General features: G+C 44.1%; 1 protein-coding gene across 1 annotated transcript in view; it reads right to left on the bottom strand.

Moving 5' to 3' along the window:
* Adamtsl3 (ADAMTS like 3) overlaps positions 1 to 24522 on the bottom strand; it is a 299460-nt gene that overhangs the window by 244352 nt on the left and 30586 nt on the right. The window contains exon 3 of the mRNA XM_051206607.1: positions 8855 to 8974. Within this exon, the coding sequence (XP_051062564.1) occupies positions 8855 to 8974 (120 nt within the window). The remainder of the gene's footprint in view (positions 1 to 8854; positions 8975 to 24522) is intronic.

Here is a 24522-nt window from a genome sequence, read left to right as displayed (position 1 = left end):
GATCTCAGAGAGGAGAAATGGCAGGGGACATTGCTCTCTAGAAAGGACATGTCTTCCAGCATCTGCAGATGAAGTGAGTGGGAGAAGCTACATTTGAATTTGCCCTGACTGTCCCTACCCTATGTCCACCATTTAATATGCATGGCAAAAGTAAAAAACAAACAAAAAAATGACAACAACAACAACAAAAACAGCACAGGGCCCCCAAATGAGTCTAGGAAGGAGACTATAAACGGAGAACAATGTCTGTGCAATTTAAGAGCTGGATATTGAACTTCAAGGAACAGATGAACCCATTGATCCTTGAGAAGCAACTAATTTGTAAAAATCTCAGAGATAATGAAATCTGGAGCTCACATAGGCCAAAGTCAATCACAATGGTATGTTGCACATGCAAGGTTTATGTGTTTGCTGCTTGCCTGAGCTGGGACAGAATAACGGCATTCCAGTTAGTACATCCTCCTTGTCTGCTAGCAGAGCATAAGCTTGCTTTCTCACTAGATGGCTGAATCTTTGGAATATTCAAGGAGCACAGCTACATTCAACTAAGATTACTCACTAACAAAAGAATGAGCCATTCAAACCCTAATGGCTTGCTGCTTAAAAGCATAACACTCAGCAGCCAGTAAGGACATGGGAAGTTGCCTGTGGGGGGGAGCATGTAGGGGACTCACTCTGATCAGTGAAAGAGATGACAGAATTCCACAAACACAAGGGCTGGGTTCATCTTCCTTTACCAGAAATTTCAGAAGTAGTTATAAGCTTTCCAAGCTAAAAACTATTACAGAAATAACTTGAAAATCCCAAGTGATAGTTCTGAGGCCTGCCAGCAACTTAACCACAATGCAGCTCCTGGCCAAGATGTCCATGAAAAGCTGGGAAGCAGTTACTCTGAGAAAGATGTACTTGTAGCAACCAGACTTCTCCTTAGAAAGAATGCATAAATCAATAGTTAAATAAGGAAAGGGAAAATTAGGTCTGGCATAATAGCATCAGAAGGATGACATTTAAGAGAAGTTTGGGGTAAGACGACACAAAGACTTCATTATTAATATACTGTTGTTATTACTAGTTTTAAAAATTCATTCAAACATTTTTTTCATACTTTTCCTTCCCGCAGATTAGATGTAAGGAAAAAAAAAGTCCCAACTGTACTAAGGGCGGAGAACAGGCACTTGGCTTTGTTGGTATGGCTGTGGGATCCTGGGCAGGACATCATTTCTTCCTGGCCCTGGGACTCCTCACCTGAAGAGCCAGGTCCCTGGGCTCTCTTTAAACTCTGATAAGAATTTTCCATGGACCTGTCAGAGCCACATGGCCAGCCCTCTGTTTCCCCAGGGATGGAAATGTAAGAAGGTGAAACTGGCCACACATCTTGAATGAAGACATCATAAGTAGGCAGTCAGTGGCGTGCAGGAAAAGAAAAAGAAGAATTAGCCAGGGTGGTGTCTAAGATACCATTGTGGATGGGGGAAGGGGTATTGCCCCGGTTTGTTTTCTATTGCTGTGACAAGCATCACTACCAAAAGCAACTTGGAGAGTAAACAGTTTATTTTCATCGTACATTTTATAGTCCACCATCTAAGGAAGCAAAGGCAGGAGCTTGAAGCAGAAACCACAGAGGAATGCTACTTAGTGGCTTGCTCATTCTGGATTTCTCAGTTAACTCCTTTAGAGAGCTCAGGCACAGTATCTGTCTAGGGGCATCTGTCCCACAGTGGCTGGGCCCTTTCTGTAAGTGAGCTTCCTTCTTCCTAGGTATGCCAAGTTCAAGTTGCCAACCAAAATTAGCCATCACAGATGTCACAAGCACAGAGTTTTGTTTGTTTGTTTGTTTTTTTCAAATGTAGAACCACGTGCAATAGAACTGGGGTGTGACTTCAGAGAAATTATTGAAACTTAAGACATTAAATAAGGCTGTGAAAGGTTGCATAAGAAGAAGGCTGGAGGAGATTCTAGAAGTTAGGTTTGAGGTTTACACATGAGCATAAGAAAGAAGCAGACGATGTGCCTAGTGGCACAGGTCTGTAAGCTCAGATAACTAGGGAGTTGAGGCAGTAGGATTGAAATTTCTAGGCCTACCTGGGCTGCTCAGTGAGGCTGACTTTCTTGTAACATTCAAATTACAAAAGGGGACTGAGGAAACATAACTCAGCACCTGGACACTTTCTTAGCATATGCAAGGCTCCAGGTTAAAACTCCAGTACAGGGGAGAAGAGGAGAGAAAGAGCGGGGAGGGGAAGAAGAGAGAAATATGAACTTGAAAAATCCAGTGGTCACAGAAAGCAAGGGTAGAACAGAGTATAATGAAGAGTAATTTTATGGCTAGTCTCCCAAATATATAAAGAAACTAGACATCAAAAATCAAATAATCCAACTAAAAATGGGGTATAAAGCTAAATAGAATTTTTAATGGAAGAATCTCCAATGGTCAAAATACACTTAAAGAATTTTTCAGCATCCTTAGCCATCAGGGAAATGCAAATCAAAATGACTCTGAGATTCCATCTTACACCTACCAGAATAGCTAAGACCAGAAACACTAATGACAACTTATCCTGCTGGTGGGAGTGCAAATTTGTAAAGCTACTTAGGAAAGTAATATGGTGGTTTCTTAGAAAATTGGAAATCTATCTACCTCAAGACCCAGTTATACTGATCTTGGACATATACCCAAAGGATGCTCAATCATAACTCAAGGACACTTGCTCAATTTTCTTCATAGCAGCATTGTTCACAATAGACAGAACCTAGAAATGACCTATATGTCCTTCAACCAAAGAATGGATAAAGAAATTATGATACATTTACACAATACACTATTACTCAGTGATTTAAAAAAAAATGATTTCTGAAAGTAAATGGATAGAACTAGGGGGAAAAATCCTGACTGAAGATTCAGACACAGAAAGACAAACCTAGTATATACTCATGAATATGCAGATATTAGCTATAAAATAAAGGAGAACCATGTTACAATCCACAGCCCCAAAGAAGCTAGGTAACACGGAGGGACCAAAGAGAGACAACACATGGATATCCCTGGGAAGGGGAAATAGAAAAAAATCTTCTGGGTAAATTGAGGGTGGGGGTGGGGTGGGGATGGGAACAAGCAGGATCCAGTTGAAGGTGGGATACAGGGGGATAGTAATGAAAGAGATGTCTTAATGGGGGGCATTTGGGGGTCAGGTAGAAACCTGGTGCAAGGGAAACTCCCATGAATCTGCATGGATAACCCCAGCTAAGACTCCTTCCTAGCGATAGTGGATAGGTAGCCTGAACTGGCCCTCCCCTGTAATCAGATTGATCACTACCCTAGTGACTAATGGAAACAGATGTAGATATCCACAGCCAGGTACTTGGCTGAGTGCCAGGAATCCTGTTGAAGAGAGGGAGGAAGGATTATATGAGCCAGAAGGGTCAAGGTCATCACAAGGGAACTCACAGAAACAATTGACCTAGGCTCATAGGCTCTCAGTCACTGGACCAACAGCTTAAGGAGGTTGCAAGGGACTGACCTCTACATATGTGTGACAGTTATATAGCTTGGTCTACTTGTGGGACTCCTAGCAGTGGGAGCATGCCCTCTCCCTGACACTTGGCAGGCTTTTGAGAACCTATTCCTCATAATGGTTGCCTTTCCAGTCTTAATAAGTGGGGAGGACCTTAGTCCTCGATATGCCACGCTTTGTTGACACCCATGGGAAGCTGCCCCTTTCTAACAAAAACAGAGGAGGAGGGGATGGGGTGAAGAGCAGAGGTGGGGGGATGGAAGGAGTGGAGGAAGGCGAAACTGTGTTCTAGGTGTAAAAATAAATTAATAAAATTTAATGAAAAAATTATACCAAAAATAGTAATTTCAAATATGAAAAAAAAAAAGTTGATGCACTCAGACATTGGCCAAGCAGAGACAACGCAAATGCTATTAGTCATGGGTTCCATCCCTGGCATCTGCAGTAGACAGAGATACATTTACAGGGTGAGAGGGGATGGCAGCGTGTGTATAGATCTAAAAGGCTCATCAGCATGATGAAGAAAAGGTTGATTCCTTTCATATGGCTGCAAGCTTACTTAAGTGAGATATGCCTAGCTATTTACTGGATACCCAACTGTATCTTCATGCCCAAAAACCACGATAGTAACTCTCTTTCTGCCCTTTGCTTCTTTAAAGCCTAAGCTTGGCAAGGCTGACACCATATCAGCATGGACTCCAACACAGCTTGTAGAAGCAGTTTATACCCCATAAAAGAGCATCAGTGAGGCAGAAGTTCTAAGTCACCTTCAGCTGGTCTTTGCCTGCTCTGTAACTATGGCTACTCCCAAGAAGGAAGCATACTCCAACAATCCACCAGGCCTTCCTCATTTCTTCACCCCTAACAAGTGCTAAAGGGCCAAAGAAAGTAGAAATTACACATGCACAAAAATACTTCATAACCATTTAAATAAATAAGCAGCCTATTATGGAGAAGCACAAAGCTGGTTACAGACTTGTAAACCAGTGTCCACAGTGAGGCCCCACATTCCAGTCTTCAGTGAATCAAGCTGCAGTGTGCATGGAACAAGACCTCATCATCCCCTTTTGAAACCCAAATGCAGCTGCATTCACAGAACAGGTTTTCAGTGGCGGAAACTCCAAAACCTCTATGAGGAATGGCAAAAGCATTCCTCCTAGAGACTATTTCAGTCATACCATCACAGCCAGTGTCCCAGACAAGTACTATGAAATCACCTTGCATGCTTATTATATCCAAGCATCCCAGGGTTTTTACTCCAAAGATGCCTACAAAATTGGGAGGTAGGGCTGTTTGCATTTGACTTTGAAAACACCATGTTTCCTATTAAAATTTGGGAGGGATGATAAAGCTTGTAAGATGCTCCTAGCTAACCCCAAATTCCTGAAGTTGCTAAGTCTGAATCTGTAAAGAAATCTGTGAATATCAAAGTGTTCTCTGTGGCTTCCTGTGGGCCCCCAAAAGCTCTCCTTGACCATAATGGTGGGATCAAGGTATTTGGGAAAGAGTGAACTTTCCAGGGGAATCTAAGTGAAGCAGAGGGAGATAGGTCTGGGATGGCAGGGTCTGCGGTGTGGTAGACAGTGGTCTTCAGTTTTCAAATAGCCACCTGAATGTCCTTGACTAAGTCATCTGCACACTTACAGTCTCTGCTTCCCTCACTTGTGAAATGAGGTGTTGGGACTGGTCTCCACCAGCTGTACAGCTCTGATTCTCGAGGTAACAGTCCATTGCTCTGCTGGCTAGACTGCCTCGGTAATCAGAAGGAACCAATTATCAGGGCAGCTGGGATACTCTACTTATGGTTTCAAATCTAGATTTTTTTTTAACAGTAGAGGGAAGAGCTTGAACCCCTTTCACTGTGCTTTGGAATATAGTTGAAGAATCTGGGATTTGCAGATGTCACATCACTATTAAATTACAAGCTCATTAGATGTAGGCAACATGAGGCTGCCTGGCTGGTTCTGCTTGCAGCCCAGTGTTCGGCCGGCTAGCTTCAGGCTGTACTCTCCCTAGAAGCTGCTTCCATTCCCAAATAAACCACGATGTGGCTTTTCTGTGTCTCATTAAATACAGCCTACATCACAGCTGTGCTTTACAGGCCTAAGGGTTATTGATTTTCCAGGCACCTAATCCAGAAGCCACCTGAAGGTCTTTGTGAAAATGTGCCCAGGATAAAACATTTTCAGGAGTCCTGTGAGAGTTGTTCAAGAAAGCCTGTGTCCACACACCTACCACCTGCTTCCTATTTTATCAAATGAGGACTCTGGAGTGAGGAAGAGCCTAGCGAACCCACCTCTGCCCCAATCACTTTATAGTCTGTGTTGGAGCCTCATTTGCACAAGCACTCTATCAGTCTGGCTCTAGGAAGAGAGAGCAAACCACCTCTAGTGTAAATGCTTATACATGGCAGGTAATTACCCAAGCCACCTGGCAGTACAGAGATGTCCAGGTAATAACCACAGACACCACACTGCCCCACCCCTCCCCCAGGTATGGAATCTTTGCATCACTCTGGGTGGCATTCCACCACTCTTCCTTTGCTCCAGGGTCTTGTTTGTACCAGCCTGTCACACTAGGTGAGACTTCAGATCACATTCTAGCCAACAGCCAATCCAGGTACAGCCAGCGCTAGAGCTGATCCACTCCCTATAGCTGCATCCCACTTGTACCATGTCAATAGAGTAAGTCTCTCAAGAGTTGCTCCTTCTGAGGGATGCCATCCTAGGTCCACAGCTAAAGACAAAACAGCTGGTCCCAAAACATCAGCCATCCCCCTCCATGCTACTGTGTGCCATGGCAAGGTGACCATGACCAGCTCTTCCTCTTTCCTTGCTGCCAGAGCTACTCAGGTCCCATGTGGATTTAAATCTCTACTCCCTGTTTTCCTCCATTGTCTCTGGAATCCCAGTATTCATCTATAAACCTCCACACTTTGTAGAGCTGGCGTTCTAGGTCACAAACTGAAGATGATCCTAAAGGCCTGTTTAATCTTAACTGTTAACACTGTGAATTGAGATTGAAAGGGAATCACAGCTCTGAGTGTCCAGTTTTCACATCATAGCCAAGCATGACTCATTTCTCCAGTTAGGCTTTGTGAAGTGATTTCATGGGCACATGCAAGTATGTATGTGTGTACACACACAGAGGCACATGCGCAGGCACACATGCACACATACATTGTGTATTGAAGTCTAAGAAATGGGCTCAGACTTAAATTAAGATGCTGGTGCTCAAGCAAATCGGAAACATAGGGGAGGAGAGAGGGAGTTAGGAGGAAGAGGAGGGGAGAGGTGGGCATGAGGGAGCAGGAAGATTGAGTCAGGGAAAGAATAAAGAGAAAGAAAAGAGATACCATAATAGAGGGAGCCATTATAGATTTAAGGAGAAATCTGGCACTAGGAAAATGCCCAGAGATCTACAAGGATGAACTCAACTAACAATCTAAGCAATAGTGGAGAGGCTACCTTAAATGTCCTTCCCTGATAATAAGATTGATGACTACCTTATATGCTATCCTAGAGCCTTCATCTAGTAGCTGATGGAAGCAGAAACAGATACCCACAGCTAAACACTGAGGCAAACTCCTGGAATCCAATCACAGAAAGGGAGGAGTGATGAGCAAAGGCATCCAAACCAGGCTGGAGAAATCCACAGATCAGCTGACCTGAACAAGGGGGAGTTCTTGATCCCCAGTCTGATAGCTGGGAAACCAGCATAGGACTGACCTAGACCCCCTGAATGTGGGTGTTAGTTAGGAGGACCTGGCAGTTTATGGGGCCTCTGGTAGTGGATCAGTATTTATCCCTAGTATACAAATGGACTTTGGGAGCCCATTCCACATAGAGGGATACTTTTTCAGCCTAGACACATGGGGAATGGCCTAAGCCCTGCTCCAAATGATATGACAAACTTTGGAGTCTCCCCATTTAAGGCATCACCCTCCCTGGGGAAGAGAAAGGAAATGGGCTGGAAGTTGGTTGGGGGGACAGGGGAGGAAGGGGGTGTGGTAACTGGGATTGACATGTAAAACAAGCTTGTTTCTAATTTAAATTTTAAAAAATATTATATAAAAAAAGGGTGTTGGTGCTCTTGAAAGAAGTTGTGGGGCACAGAGGTCCATGATCTCACAGACAAGTACTAGAGAAACAGGAATGTTAAACATACAGGATTGTCTCTTCAAGGGAGAGATGCATAACCTGTTTTCCATCCAGAAAGCTGGGAATGGAGGTGGCTAATAACCTGGCAATCTGTGCCATCTGTAGGACCAGGCCATACCATGTTTCCATAAGCAGGACAAGAGGTGGCTAACAGTCTAAATGACATTTGCATTATCTGTATGGCCAAGAGCTCCCCCAAATTCCGATGACTAGGACTGGAGGTAGCTAATAAGCCAGATGACCTCTACAATATCCGTATGACCTATTTAACACCCGATCTTCCCCTGGGCCCTTAAGATAACAAATGTACCCTATCTGTGTTTCTAGAAAGCATCTCCATGGAAGAAGTGACATATATGGAATTTGTTACACCAGGAAACTTTTTTCCAAACTGTACTATCTTAAATATGCTTAAAACAAACTGCCTGGTGTCAGACTCTAGCTTGAACCAACACAGTTTTGAGTGGTGTTGAACCGGGTTTCCTTCTTGCCTTGCATGGATCATTACCCTGCTGTCCCTGACACTTTCCCAGACCCCCATGAGAAGTGAAGTGAAAGCTAAGAGGACAAAGAAGTAAGTCTATACATACAGTCAGACTCCTCGAATAAAATTCTCTCTGGGAGAATAAATTTAATACAGCTAAAACATCACATCTGAGAGAGAGAGAGAAAAAAAAAGAGTCAGTGTTCTGAGCAGAGCTAAAGTGCACACAGGACAGGAAGTCATTGCAGCCAGCGGCCTCAGACCCGGACAGGGTGTCAAGGTTTGCTGTACCAGTACTGTCCAGAGAAACACAATGTTGGATTGTGTAGACACTGTGCATGCAATGTGTATCTATGTGTACACCTGTGCTCCTGGGAAGGCCAGAGGAGCCTGGTTGTCTTCCTCCATCACTTTCTAGCTTATTCCCCTGAGACAGTCTTCTACTGAATCTGGAGCTCAGGTTTTACCTTCTCGGCTGACAGCCAACAAGCCTCATTGGCCGGACTGTCCAGCACTGGGCTTCCAGGCACATGTAACCACACATGGCCTTTTGTGTGGATGCTGCTGGCCCAAGCTCAGGTTCTTATGCTTGCACATCAGGCAAGCACTCCTCCACATTGAGCCTCTCCCCGACCCTTTGCCAGCATTTCTGGGTAGGAAAGGCAAAGCCCCATGAAGGGTTTTGGCAGAGTCCCTACCTGGTCATCATAGCGATATGTAAGGAACTGTTCCCCCGTGGTGTCTTCAAGGAAGCTTCCCTGAGGAGACAGCGCAAACTCAGGAAGGAAGTAGGCTCCAGGAGACTTCTCTGCTGCAGCCTGAAAGGCAAGGTTACTTGATCACAAATAAGACACTGGGAAGGCTCCTCTAAGAGTCAGAGTCCAAAAAGACCCCACTACGAACACTCTCCTACCAAAAAGAGAGAAGAGGCCTCTGAGCAAGGAGCAACGTGAAACACATCAGCCATCAGTGCTTGGACACTTTATATCAGGATATCCCAAACTGGCACACATGCCCCCTTCTCCCTCCTCCCCCCTCTGTGCTCCACATTCCAGCAATAGAGGCACATTACCATTACTTGCTCACGTTTTTAAGATCGCAAAGCCATTGCTTTCGGGGAGGGGGGCTTTCTTTTCCTTTAAAAGCAAATCTGTCTTATGTTTGTCTATGTACCTCCTGGCTCTGTATATGAATGTGTGTCACTTATATACAGGTGGCCATGACTGTCTGTCTGTCTGTCTGTGTGAAGGTATGTTACACCTATGTAGGTACTTGAAAGCCTGTGTGTCTGTTATACCATGTATATGTAGGTGACTCAGGAGGCCAGAAGAGAGTGTCAGATCCCCTGAAGAGAGAGTAACAGGTAGTCATCAGGCCTGTTACTGACATGGAGAGAGGAGCAGGACTTGGGTCCCTAGAACAGCAAGCATTTTTTTTTCCTTTTTTTTTTTTTTAATGATGATCTTTTTTCCCTTTTTAAAATATAAATTTTTATTTAAATTAAAAACAATCTTATTTTACATACCAATCTCAGTTCCCTCTCCCTCCTGTCCTCCCATGCCCCCCATCACACCCCCCCCATCCACTCCTCAGTGAGGGTGAGGCCTCCCGTGGGGGGTCATCAAAGCCTGTGACATCACTTGGGGCAGGACCCAGGCCCTCCCTGTGTATCTAGACAGCAAGCACTCTTAACTGCTGTTCCATCCCTAGAATTCATTTTCTTTCATTCTTTCACTCCTTCCTTCTTTGTTGCCTTCCCTTACTCCTTCTTTTTCTTTTTTATGTGAAAGACTGGAGAAGTTTTTTCCCCACATTGCAAACAGGATGTGTGCTCACTACAGGAACTTTAGAAAATGCAGAGCAGACTGTTTTAAAAGATAACAAAAGGTTACCCACAATCCCTACAACCCATAATAATGACTTTTAATTATTTTACCATATTTCTGCTGAGGCTTCTTTTTCTTTTATCACAGAACTTTGTGTGTTTTCATAATGACCCTTACTTAAATAACCTTGCCAAAAGTTTATTTGTTCATGGGTCTAAGGCCCCGTTTGTGCCTTGGGAAACTCGCCCACTTTACTTCCTCAAACACCCTAAGACCACACTCCCAGATGTGGTACTGCTCACAGTGGTCTGGGACAGATAGATAGATAGATAGATAGATAGATAGATAGATAGATAGATAGATAGATAGGTAGGTAGGTAGGTAGGTAGGTATTTGCATGCAAATCATTGGTCTGAAGCACCAGTGCAATGGCCAGGGTTCTTCAAGAGTCAAGACATCTCCTATGGAATTTGCCTCTGGTAAGATGCACCTGGATTCACTCCCATCGTGCCACCCAGTGCACACTGGCAGAGCCAGCCAAGAGCTGCTGAAGGGTGTGGAACACTGTCCAGAATACCTGCCTTGATTCTGCCAAGGAGTTGGCAAAGGAAGTAACATTCCCCATGTTCAGTCTAATCCACTCAACACATAGAAACAATGGCCACACACACCTGGACTGGGACCACGCCTCCTGCGTGGGGAGGAGTAAGTATGAAATAGAGGAGGAGATCACAGGAGTTACTGCAGAGAAAGTGCTGAGACAGAACAGTAGGAGAAAAGATTCTCCTGACAGCTCTGTTGACCCAGGGATCACCTTCCCATAGTGAAGTTCGAGCTTTGGTTACAGCCAAAATCAGGGACTGGGGATGGAGCTATGTTGATGAATCATTGTCTGGTTTGCACCAAACCCTGGATTGGATTCCCAGCACCAAACAAATTGGTTCCGTGGTGAACATCTGTAATCCCAGCACTCGGGAGGTAGAGGCAGGAGGATCAGAAATTCAAGAATATTCTTGGCTATATAGCTACTTCAATCAATCAATCAATTTTATTTGAACAATAAACTTTGAAAAGAAAAACAAGCACACAATAGTTTAGTCAAGGGACATGGAAAAGATAACTCTACTAAACTGGACAGCACCAGAACCCCCCCCCCAGAAAAAAAAAAGAGCTGTAAGATTTCACAAATTTCATTTTAAGTGAAATTTAAACTGTTATTAGAGATTTAACACCACTGTCTTTGTTTGCTTTCTACTGCTGTGACAAAACACATTCTGACCAAAATCGGCTTGGAGAAGAAAACACTGATTTTAGTGGAAATGTCTAAGTCAGAGTCCATCATGAAGAGAAGTCAGGACAGGGGCCTGGAGGCAGGAACTGATGCAGGGGCACAGCTGCTTACTGGCTTGTTCTGCATGGCTTACCTAGTTTATTTTCTTATACACCCTAGGAACGCATTCCCAGATGTGGCACTACCCACAGTGGTCAGGGCTACCCCATATTTGATCACACTCACACACACACAAAGTTTTCATTTGCCTTAATTAAATGAAATCAACCTAGGATCAGGAGGTGGAGCCAGCAACTACTTGACAGAAAGTAATCATAGAGAGTCAGGGGGAGTAAAAAAGATGGATAGAGATTCACAGGAAGTAGTAGGAAGGGACTTTGAATGTGGCAGTATTTTGGGGGTTGGTGGAGCTGAAGGACACTCTCTTTCTGAGACAGCAGTGAAGAGGGAAGGTCAGATAATTGCTTCTCAGCAAGTATTCACCCCAGCCTCTGACTCCTGGTAAATAGAAAGATAGAGCTTTAGTTAAAATTACATTCGGTGGCAGTGGCAGGAGGTGGATCCAATCGATACCTGAGAAGCAAGCCAGTAACCATGGAGGCGCAATAGAGTCAGGTGCAGCCACTGTGCTGACAGAAGAAAAAAATAACATAAAATTCCCCACAGACCTACCCAGGAGTGAGTTTTATGGAGGCAACTCCTCAGCAGAGGTTCCCTGTTCCAAATGACTCCAGTTTGTGTCAAGTTGGAAAACAAGTACCAAAAGATCAGCTAACACAATAGTAACTACTTTTTATTAAGTTTTAATTATTTTATGTGTGTATATGAGTTAGCAAGCAGGTGCCACAACACAAATGTGAAGGTCAGAGGACAACATTTTGGAGTTGGTACTCTCTTGGGTCTTGGGGATCTAACCCAATTATCAGCCTTGGCAATAAGCATTGTTGCTCACTGAGCCTTCCCTCCAATACTGTGTTCTCATTTGTTTCCATCCATTAGCTTCCAAACTCACGAAAGCAGGGTTCTGAAATTTGGAAGAGCCCTTAGACATCATCTAGGCCCAAACCCTTACTTTACAAATGGATAAGAAAAGGCTGAACATGAACATCCTCACAAAGCCAGGCCTAAACTAGAGTCGGAACATCTTCGGTCTTGGGCAAAGCATGGAGAGATCCATGTAGAACCTCTCAGTTTTTAGTGCTGTGAACACCATAAGAAACATGGTGGTTAAGATCCCTATAATCACGGAGGTTACCTTCTTTAGTAGAGAAGATGCATTACAAAAATAAGAGAGCAAACAAAAACATTAAACTTGTGTTATATCACCCAGAGTGATATAACAATAGATAAAAAAAAAGAGTGCTAGATTTTAAGTATGAAGGCCAGAAAAGCATGCCTGAAAAGAGAGAGAGATAGCATGGGGGAAAAAAGCAAGGATACATAATATGGTTGATAAAGGAAGAGTAATACTCAAAGCCCTCACTTGGAAAGGAAGTCAATGGACTTGAGGTACAGACAGAGAAGAGGGCAGTGTGGGTGGATGCAGTGTGGACCATGTGGAGAGGAGCATGTGATGGAGATCATGAGGAAGGAAGATGCAGGCTACCAAAGCCTTGCAGGCCACCAGCAAAGGGGTGGGGAACCATGAGTGAGCATTTGAACACTGACTGGTCTGTGGAGAATGGGGTAGAGGAGGCAAATTAGACTCAAAGACTAGCTAGAAGCTGTGGATACAAAACCCAAGCAAGATGTTGTGTTTCCTTGGGCTGGAGTCATTCTTTCAATAAGAAGGAGCCAACCACAAATGCTGAAAAGGAAGGGATCAGGGTGTGAGCAGTCTGGAATCTTCACTCTTTCCATCTCCCTCCCCATCACTGCCGCAGGGTTTGACTTGACCAGCTACCTGTAAAGGAACTCAGCGTTGGGTGGTCCTGAGGCAAGAACATCTATAAGAAACAATAACACACAAGTAGTGGTTTGATTCATGGAAAATCTGAAATGACCATGAAGAGAGCCTGAGGTCGGTGCTGCATAGCAAGACTAGAACTCAGAAGAGATTTGGAAGTTGTTGCTTAAATTTATGAATACACACACACACACACACACACACACACACACACACACATTTAATAAACATGTGTCATATAGAATGGGCTCCACTAAGTCAGTTTGTGCTTTAGTGTTAGGTCTCATATATTGTCCCAGCCGCATCATTGTCATCTATATTAAGAGAGTCTAGTTGGGTCTTATGCAGGTTCCCCATTTGTCAGACCTGAGTCATTGATCTCTCACTAGCTCTGGTCTTGACTCCTTTGTTCATATTTTTTCTCCTCCCTCACTTCAATTGTACTCCAGGAGTTTGGCCCATTGGCTAGCTGTGGATTTCTGCATCTGCTTTCATCTATTTCTGGAAGAGGCTTCTAGCTTCTCTGGGGTTGTGGGTTGTAGGCTTGGTATCTTTTGCTTTATGTCTGGTATCCACTTATGAGTGAGTACATACTATATTTGTCTTTCTGGTTTTGGGTTAGCTCATTCAGAATGTTTTTTTTTCTAGTTCTGCCCATTTGCCTGAGTATTTTAAGATGTCATTGTTTCTTGTCACTGAGTAGTACTCCATTGTGTAAATGTACATTTTCTTTACCCAGTCTTCAGTTGAGAGGGATCTAGGTTGTTTCCAAGATCTGGCTATTACAAATAATCATGTTATGAACATAGCTGAGCAAATGTCCTTGCCCAGCCTAGACACAGGGGGTGGGGGTGGAGAGGTGCCTTGGTCCTGCCTCAACGAGATGATGGGACAGATTTAGTAGACTTCCTATGTGAGGTCTTACCCTCTTCGTGGAGCAGATGGGAGAAGGGGGGAGTGGGAGGAGTAGGAGGAAAAGAGGAAGAAGGAACTGGAATTGGAGCATAAAAAATAATTTTTTTAGAGAAAAATGTGTCAACCCAAAGTGAATACTTCAAAGAAAAGATAGTTTATTCTGGGCCAAGTTTGAATAACCACTGCCCAAGAACACACCAATCAAGGCAGGTCCCAAATTTGCCCATGGAATACAAGGAGGGTGGAGTAAAGTGGAGAGATCTCTGCTCTGTATCTGATGCCATTCTTAGCTTTGGGGTTAGTGTAAGCTTTGTCAGATAGTTAAAGAGATGTCAGGTCTGACACCAATGGACAACAGAAGGACTGTTAAGAGACTAACACTATCCCAAGATGAGTTGGCTCTATATCGGCAACATTCCAACTCTCCACAATCACAAAATCCTAATCAGTCAATCAGCCTTGAAGAATCCTGAGCACAGGTGTGGCTTTTTTTCTAGGAACTTTATTTAGTTCATGGAAGGAAGAAGGGTGTGACCTGGATAGTGTCAGAGTTTCCATTAGTTCATCAGACACCTGCTACTGCATGGAAAGACCTGCCTCCAGGGCCATTTATCTGTCTCCATCACCCCCTCCTGTGCAGCTTTCTTATCACTGGGCCCATGTCCTCTCCTGGGGTCCTAGGCAGCTTGCCCATGTGATGAAAGGGACTGTCCTGAACCTTCATAAACTCTCCTACAGTCTCTATTAGCACACTGCTGGGCAGCCAGAGCATTTATCTGCACATTGTGTCTCTATAGTATTAGGAAACCAACCACAAACCCTGCCAAGCTCCAGTGTGCCTTTTCCATGTCTTCTTTAACTCTTCTCTGTTTCACAGCCTGCCTTGGTGCTATACTTTAAAGCTCTTCTTTTAAAAGCTAAGGACAGTAACTCAACTGAGTCTGCACTCTACACAGCCAGCAGTCTAGCCTAATTGTTGAGCTCAAGGTCAATGACAGACCATGTCTCAAAGGAGAAGACCACATTCATGAGGATGACACTCAAGGCTGTTCTCCAAGCATATACTGAATGGGCACTCGCCCACTTGAACATGTGGCTCTGGCAAGCCTTGACCTTCTCCCCCATTCCCTCTGCTTTGCTCAAAACCATTAGACTACATTCCTAAGGCTAGCCACTAAGGTCTGTTCCCATGTTTGGCTACTTCCTCCTCCTGAGCCTAACTACCAAAGTCCAGGAATCAGAAGCCCCAAATTGACTCACCTAATTAACATGCCCAGTTAAAATTAAACACCTCATTCTAACATGGGGTTTCCCCCTTTACCTTTAGAAACCACCATTTGCCTGTGTGCCACAGCTGTCTCCTCTCTGTCTACCCAGAGGCAGTCCACTGCCCCTTCAGGACAAATATTCCTGTCCCCTTTCTCTCCTCTTGTCCCCATCCCTTCTCTCTTGTCCTCTATCTCTTTTACAAGAGCATCCTCGGCCATTCTAAAACAGACTTTCCCCTTTTTCTCTTCTTAAAAATTATAGCTGCAGGGTCATTTGCTGATATTTTTCTGAGTCAGAAAGAAGACACTTTAACTTATCTTCCCCACATAATAAAGGATCTCTGTGAGAACAGGTGTTTGGTTGGTTTGTGCCTGACCCAGGGTCTTAAAGGGAGCCCTACTGTGTGGGAATCCCCTTCATATACGGTACATGCACACATACATACATACATACAAACATACATACATACATATTGCATCATATATTCATATGTGCATGTATGCACGAATGAACACAGGCATGAATGTATATACACATTTTATTACAAAGAATGAATTTTTAATATGAGATAAGTTACACTGCATAATATCAGGCTGAATTGTCAAAGCCTTAGTATATGCTACAATCAGCAACTCTAGTCAACTCAACAGCACCCTTTGTTGACTTTCAGAGTCTAGGGAACAATTATTTAACTTTTAAATGGATTATTTTCTAGTTCATGATAGAAAATAATCACTATTGTGTCAAGTTAACTCTAGTTAGTAGTCATTTGTATGATAGATACAGGAAATTTCTATACATCCATGTTAAATGTAACTGCAGTCCTTGCTTATTTCTCCCCAAGTAGAACAGAGGATTAGAATGGCCAAAGGTGACACAGAATTGTTCTGTTGTTTTGCAGATGATTTGGGGAACTTACACATAAACATCACTACTTTATTATAAAGAAAAGTGCCTATCATTGAGTGTTTGTGGATTCATTTACTTACTATTTTAATTGAAATAAAATTTATACAATATGTTCTCAACAGGCTTTCCCCCCTCCAACTCTTCCCAGATCCTCCCCACCTCCCCAACTCTACACCCTTTTCTTCCCTCCACTCCCCAAAAAGCTACCGGTAAACACATACAAATAAGCCCACAAAACACAAAATTTTAAATCATAATATGCAAACAAAATACCAATAACAACAAACAAGATTATCTCAAACAAAGCAGCATGAGACAACAGTCTATGAACGTCCATTTGAGTTGGTTTTGTGTTGGCCATCTGCTACTGGGCATGGAACCTGCCCTCGGGTGTGTGAACACACCAGAGTGAGACTTCTTTGGAGAAAACTAATTTTTCCTTTGCAGGTAGGTGTCAATTGAGGGTAGTTTTTTTGGTTAGGGATAGGAACCAGTGTACACTTCCCCCTCCCAGTGCTGGGACCCCATCTGGTGTGAGATCAAAACAGGAAAAAATATACCTTGCAGGTGAAGAGTTCTGTTTGCAGTTAAGAATAAGTTCCTGATTGTCCTATGTTCATTTGACCATCTACACCAGATGTGCTTATCACACGGGGGAGGGAGGTACATGGGCAGAAATGCTTCAGGGTGCATTCTTGCCCCTGATTGGATGTAAGGGGGAAGATATGTGATCAGGAAATACATCAAGATACATGCTTGCTCCTGATTGGACCTGATGGGAAATGCCATGAATTATGGTGGTTTGCCTCTTTAAGCCCTTGCAAACATGATTTGTGACCATTTCCTGGGAACCCAGAGATGGACCTGGCCAGAGAGTCTATCAACCTAGCCATTATTTAATTAAAACTTGCTTCAAAACTGCCTTTAAATTGTGGTAGTGATCTTTTTCTCAACTGGTGGGATTAACACTGGCCTATACCAGTACAGGCCCTGTTCGTGTGGCTACAGTCTCTGTGAGTTCATTTGTGCATCAGTTCGGTTGTGTCTGAACAATACTGTTTCCTTGGAGTCATCCATTCTCCCTGGCTCTTACAAACCCCTCCCCTCAGGGCTCAGGGAGCTGATCAGAAGAGGAGATACAATTTTTTTTTTTTTTTTTTTTAAAGAGGAAAGAAAAAAAAAAAGACACTCATGTTTCTGAGAATCTACTATGAGCTAGGATTTGTGGAGTTTTGTTTGTTTGTTTGTTTTGTTTTATTTAAGTCTCACTAGGCATGGTGGTGCACAACTTTAATCCTAGCAGTAGGGAGCAGAGGCAGGAATATCTGTGAATTTGAGGCCAGCCTGATCTACATAATTAGTTCCAGGCCTGCCAGAGCTACATAATGAAACCATCTCAAATGATAAAAAATAAAAAGTTTTGGTTTTTGTCCTCAAAGCCATCTTGTGAGTAGGCACCATTAGTGTCTCATAAAAAGCAGGGCCATTTACCTTGCGAACACATCCCCCATGGAGGGATACTGCCTTAACCTAGAGACAAGAGAGAAGTCCTAGTCCCTACTTCACATGACCTGTCAGATCTACATGACCCCACCTGGACAGCATTGCCCTACATATGGAATTGGGATGGGGGGATGGGAGGGGAGGGTGATCAGGGTGCATGTGAGGGGGCAGAGAGGGTAAAAGGGAAGGAGGGAGGGAGGATGGAGGGAGAGGGAACTGGGATCGACATGTAAAATAATAAATTAAATAAATTTTAAAAAAAGAAACAGGGTCATTTAACAATTGACAAAAAGACACCACCCCACCACCACCCTCCACCCCATCCCAACCCCCCCACCCCCGGTACCCAAGGAAACATCACCTCTATTCCATCTTGCTTCCTCCCTGGCCATTGTTGCTTGAGCTTAGTTTGATTTCATAAACAAAACCTGAGCTACTGAAATACCAGATAGAGACATCCTGCTTTTTAAGCTAAGAAAGGATTGCAGCACATTCTCTAGTGTTGTTCCAAAACAGATAAGGACATACTGTCATTCACATTGTGATGACAGCAAGAAAGATGGGTTTTGTGCCGTCAGCAAACAGCTCCTCTGTTTCCACCTCAGAGATCCAAGGGTGGATTGCGCAGCATCCTGCACCAACTGAGCTGCATCTCTGCCTGTACATGACAAGGTTCTCAGGAAAGTTGGGCCATTTTTTAGGAAGATGGTCTGTCTGGTCCACTCATGGCTTCTGACATTTCCACCCAAAAGGGAGGTGCCTACTTAACTATCAGAGAAACTCAAAGCATATGGCTTCTTGTGGGATGAGGAGACCAAAGAGGTCAGGGCATCCAAGGAGCAAGAATTGGAGGCAAGGCCAGGGAGAGAGGCCAGATAGGAAGTGTGAGAGCTTCCCAGGGCGCAGAGCCAGGGCTAGAGAAAGGAACTGCCAAAATGTATCATCCACACCAGCCACTGTCCACAGCTGCTGAGTCACGAGGGACAGAGGCAAGAGGAATCCAGAGGAGCTCCAGGGACTATGAATGTGAGACTTGGGGATACAGCTGGGTCCCCCACCCCCACCCCAGCTGAAGGCTGTAACTGTTTCAGGAGAAAATGCATACAGTCCAACAAGAACTAGAACACCGCTGTAAACCTCCACCTGGACCCTGTAAAGGACCAAGACAGGCTCTGGACATTGTAAAATTGTGAAAGGGTATACACTCTTTGAACAGTTTCTAACACAGGACTCTTACAACTGTTGTAAATCGGGGCTTATATCTTCTGATGCCCCAAATGTAGGTGGGCTCTTGGAAGACTGCAAGTAGTAGCTTGTACTGGCTGGTTTTTGCAAGCCAACTTGACATAAGCTAAAGTCACCAGAGGAAGGAGCCTCAGCTGAGGAAATGGCTCCATGACATTCAACTGTAAGGCATTTTCTCATTTAGTGATCAATGAAGGGGGATCCAGCCCATGGTGAGTGTTGCCATACCCTGGGTTCTATAAGAAGGTGAACTGAAGAAGCCATGGGAAGCAAACCAGTCAACAGCCCCCCTCCATGGCCTCTGTTTCAGCTCCTGCCTCTAGGATCCTGCCCTGTTTGAGTTCCTGTCCTGAATTTCCTCAGTAATGAACAGTAATGCTGACATGGAAGCCAAATAATCCCTTTCCTCCTTGGTCATGGTGTTTCCTCACGGCAATGGAAACCTAACTAACAGAGAGCTAGTTGGGACCAGCATGTGATAAGATGACTGACCCTTCCATCTCATTCCAGCCACTGAGGAATTGAGAGAAACTGAAGGTACAGTTGACACCAGAGATATCATTAACTATGTCCACATAATGAAATCTCCCTTAAAAACTCAGGACAGGGCTCAGAGGGCTTCTGGGTTGGAGCCCACTTCTCCTTGCCCTTAGGACCATCTTTGATCCCCACCCACCCGATTTCTCCTCCTCTGACTGTTCACTTGTATCAAAATGGTATTCTTTTTTGTATATTTATTTATTTGTCTTGTTTGAGACAGGACCTGGTGTTGTATCCAGCTGGCCCAGAGCTTGCTTTATAAATCAGGCTGGCCTCAAACTTGTGGTGATCTTCCTGCCTGTACCCCCAGATCATAGTGTTAGGATGACATTCACATGCCATCAAGATTGACTCTTAATTGAATTCTTGACTTAAAAAAACAAAATTGATAAGCATGAGGGAAGCATTTCCCACAGTTCCATGAGCCACTCTATCCAATTAGCAAACCCAAGGAGTATTCTATTAGAGGGAGTCTGACTCACTGCCAGCGTGGACATGGAACACTTGTCAGATCTGAAGTTGGAGAGCAGTTTTGTAGGCCTGAACCTTAACCTAGCATGTTTGTTGATACCTTCAGAGAGACAGTTCCAGAAATAGAGGACACCCAGCTGATGCCTGCTGGAGAACTGATTTGTAGGACTTATACCCTCATGCTTTTCTGCCAGCAATACTGTGTCAACTTTAGAGCATAGTAGGAAAAATCACTTTGGGTGGATTTTTGTCTTCTGTCTTTTAGAATGATGTCCTGAGAAGAGAGAGCTATAGAAGAGAAAAGGGTATTCCTACCACAGAAAACAGGACCTAAGGCACCTCCCAAAACAAGCAATCGGCAGTTAATGAGAACACAGTGTGATCGCCACTGAAATCCAGAAAGCGGGTTTGAACACACTGCTGGCTCAGTCTGAGCCCTGTAGGTGGGATACTCATCTCTCTCCAGAGTGTAAGCTCAGCCAAGCACCACATCACAAACTTGCAGAACCATGGTCCATGGTGAAGGCTCCCAAGTCCTTTTCCCATGGGCTGCTGTTGAACCATATTAAGTCATGTCCCCGCACTCTGGGCTGAGACTGGATGTCCAGCTTCCTGTTGTTCACATCCTCTTTCCATCTGGCTCGTCACCCCCGCCTGTCAGGGTTGTTTTGAATCCCAGCTCCATCTGTGTATATGCATTGCTTTCTCCTCATTTCACTTCCGCCCAAATGTGAGGCATGCTCTCCATCAGCATCCTTGTCACCAACACACACCCTGAGCAGGCACAGGCTGACACCTGGACCTTTGCCTGCCTCCAGGCCCACAAAGAATCTGCCCTAGTATAGTCTCCTCACTTTAGATGTCTCCAGGATAGTGGTAGGTGAATCACAAACTGTACTGTCCAGTGCTCACATCTGGAGAGAAAGGTGGCAGCTGTGGGGAGGGGGTATGGGTTAGATGGAAGAACTGACATTCCATCATTCCCAACTCTGACCAGAGCAAGACTGAATGCTGAGAAGACAAAGCCTGAGCCATGACTGCTGAGCTCTGCCTGTGATGCTAGGGATCTGAGGATGTCTTTCAAAGTTCCTGTCAGGGACAGTGTGCATACAGGCCAGTTTCAAACCATGGCAACCACACTCTACAGGGGAGACATCTTCTTCTGGATGGAGAGGACACTCCTGCTGGTAAAGTCCCCTAAATGCTGGAATGCCACAAATCCAATAATGTGTGGGGACAGCAGAGAGAATCCCAGGCTTACAGCCAGCATCAAGTCAGCAAGGACCAGTCCCTGGGCACCTCTAGCCATTGAGCCTCCTGGCCAGGGTATCACATGGGACTTTATGGTCTGTGCCTTTTAAGGCCCAGGGGGGATAATTAAAGTGACTAATAGTACTCAAACTCAGCACCACCACATCTTCCTTCCAGAAATCACAATGTGCATTTTGTTTCTTGAACCTGCAATGAAGGGTAGAAAAGAAACCTTCCAGATAATTTTAGTTTTTATGCAAGATTTCGTCATCTTGAGACATTTAAATATTTGGTGTCTGAAACTTCCTGATGAAATATAAAACACACTTGCTTTGGCAAAGTTTGGGATGTGGAGGCTGACAGAAAAGAGTTTTCACATTTTTTTTTTCTGATGTTTTGCAAATTAACTCTAGGACCAGGCATGGCGACATATGCCTGTACCCTAGCACTTGAGAAGCTGAGGCAAGAAGATCTGAGTTTGAGGCCATCCTCAGTTACATAGCAAAATGCTGTCTCAAATACAAAAATTAATTAGGAATTCAGTATGGCAATTCTCTATTTACCATCAAGGAGTCATGTATCTCCTGATGCAGAGAAAGCAATACTATAAGGCCTAATGTCTTGGACAACTAGGTACAACCTCAGCCAAAATACTAGTTTTATACTTGAGCTTCTTTCTAAGTCACATGTTTAAAAGAAGTGTGAGTAGCAAAACAGGTAGGGAAGAGCCAGGTGGGTGATTCAGAAAGAAGGAGTCAGAAATGTAAATACTTCACATTAAAACTCTAGCAAATTGTAATTTAGATATAAATGCCTATCACCACACTCATACTTACTCCCTCCCCCCTCCTTATTAGCCCTGACAATTGGGGCTCCGAGCAGTCTATGAAAAGATTTTGCTGAAACACATGGTGCCTTTCAGTTTCCTGAAGGGAGAGAAGTTGAAAACGGGGTCCTCTTACTCCTCCGCCTCGATGAGTCTCCAGTGCTCAGCACCAGGCTTCATACATGCTTCTCTGACAATATAGTTCTTTCCCAGAAGCCAACCCAAGCTGCTGCCACCCCAGTAAGAGCCCCATGCCGCAGCCATGGTCTGCACACTCCCTCTGCTGCAGAAGGCTCCGAATGAACAGAGAACTCGCATAGCACTAGCACGAGGATTATCTTAAGACTTACCTGGTACTCCAAACGGAAAGCCTCCCCGCCAACACACAGCCCCGGTCCTCTTTTCCCACAATTTTAATGAAGAGCCCACTTATCAAGCCCTTGAAATAAGCTGACCCTTTTAGAAGCAGCTGCAATTTGCAAAAGGTTACAAGGAAATGGGTCTGCCTTAAAATACCTCAGGAAACTGAACAAGTCAGCTGGTGAGCAGGGCTCCTTCACTGAAGAAATACCTCAGGTGTGAGATCTGGACACTAAAACCCTGGTTCCACGTCTCCTCTTTCTAGTCTCAACCTTCCTGGCCCAATCACCCTAGTGAGGGAGACAACAACCTCTAGCAAGGAAGTCAGTGAAAAGGGGAATGTGCTACTAGGGAGAGTGCTGAGCGTGAGTGAGGGGACCAGGGTTCCCTTGGTTCTAGAGCTAGAATCACTGCAACACCCTGATACATGGCAAGAGTTCTATGCTAGGGTGAAACACTACGTGGATCTGAGCAGGAATTCCATGCCTGTGCCGACGCAGACCACTCTCCAGGCCCTGGAAGGAATGCTGTGTGAAGAGAGACCACGTTACAGGCCCTGGAATGAACGATGTGTGAAGGGAGGCAACTCTATAGACCCTGGAAAGAATGGTAAACTGAGGAGGAACTGTATATATGTCCCGACACAAATTCCATCCTGAGGGAAACACTTTCTCTTGTCCTGGAATTTACACTTTGACCCTAAAGTGAAATTTGTATTTTCCCACAACCTCTTTACCACAGACACTCTTCACTCTCTCTAGCAGAAGCAAGGCAATTTTTTTTTTTTTTTTTTTTTTTTTTTTGCCTTTTAAGCAAAGTACAAATAACTTATTTTATCAAAGTGATGAGAGGGTGGGTTGCAGAAGGAAGGAGCATCTAAGTAAATCTTGGGGTTTATACGGCCTGTTACATCACTTAATCAATATATCTCATAACCTCAAATGGTGTCTCACACCTGCGATTCCAGCACTTGGGATGCTAAGACAGGTGGATAAATACGAGTCTGGGGCCAGCATGAGCTGCTACAGAATGAGACTTCATCTCACAAGATGCAAGTAAATAAATGTTCAAGTGTCCAGCAGTGTTGCTAACACTGACATTTAGGCAGGTAACAACACAGACAAGAATCACAGTCGTTTCCTGCTCCTCAAGGCTTCTGCCTGGTATCCTCAGCACTCTGCCACACCTGCCATCCCTCTGCCTGATGAACCACAAGCCTGGTGCTGGTCACACCCTCCTGACAGTCATAGCTTGTACAGGTAAGACATGCCAACCAGTTCCTTGAAAACCGAGTAATCACCCACACATGGTGCTCTTTGCTGCCAACATGAGTGACCATTACTGAGTGCCATGCAAGCTTGCACATAACCCTCCAAACATGAATCTGTGTTCATGCATTCAGTAGCAAAAAAAGAAAAAGGAAAAAAGAAAAAAGCATTGTCTGTTTGGCAATGAGACACCTCCCAACCTGACAACATCCAGAACCCTCTGGGATATTCATATTTATTCTGGGCCTTCCTCAGCCCTACAGCTTTATTGCTTTCAGGAAACAACACGTCTGTGTGGCTGAGACCATGCACGCTTTCAAAATGAAGCAAGCCTCCTAAAAGAAGGGAAAGACAAAACCCGGCTGTTTGCATATAGTCTAAAATTGCTTATATTCACCATAAGCTGGTTTGTTTTTCTAAGTTTTCAAGGCAGGAAGTAGGAATCACCAGAGAATTCTTAAGCAAACATGACAGAAGGGAGATAATGATTTAGACTAGGGGTGTCTGTGTTCCCAGTATAAACAGCAACACTCTAAGTCCTGTGAACCTCAAAAACTTGAAGTTTAGCATAAGCTATAAAGGACTTTGTAAATATAAAATGGGATGTTTTCATAGTAAGATACAAACACCCACCTTTGTAGCCCAATGGCCAGCAAGCTACATTGGGGCTGGAAATATGTTACATTATATATTCAGAACTGTTGTCCTTGATCAAATTAGAGAGTAATATACATCCCTGGATTTAAATTGGCATACTTTTAAAGTAAACTTCTTAATAATGTAATT

The sequence above is a fragment of the Phodopus roborovskii genome, unplaced genomic scaffold, assembly GCF_943737965.1.
Source record: "Phodopus roborovskii unplaced genomic scaffold, PHOROB, whole genome shotgun sequence".
Classification (NCBI taxonomy): domain Eukaryota; kingdom Metazoa; phylum Chordata; class Mammalia; order Rodentia; family Cricetidae; genus Phodopus; species Phodopus roborovskii.
The sequence above is the reverse complement of the archived record's forward strand: the minus strand, read 5'-3'. Positions and strand labels throughout refer to the sequence as shown.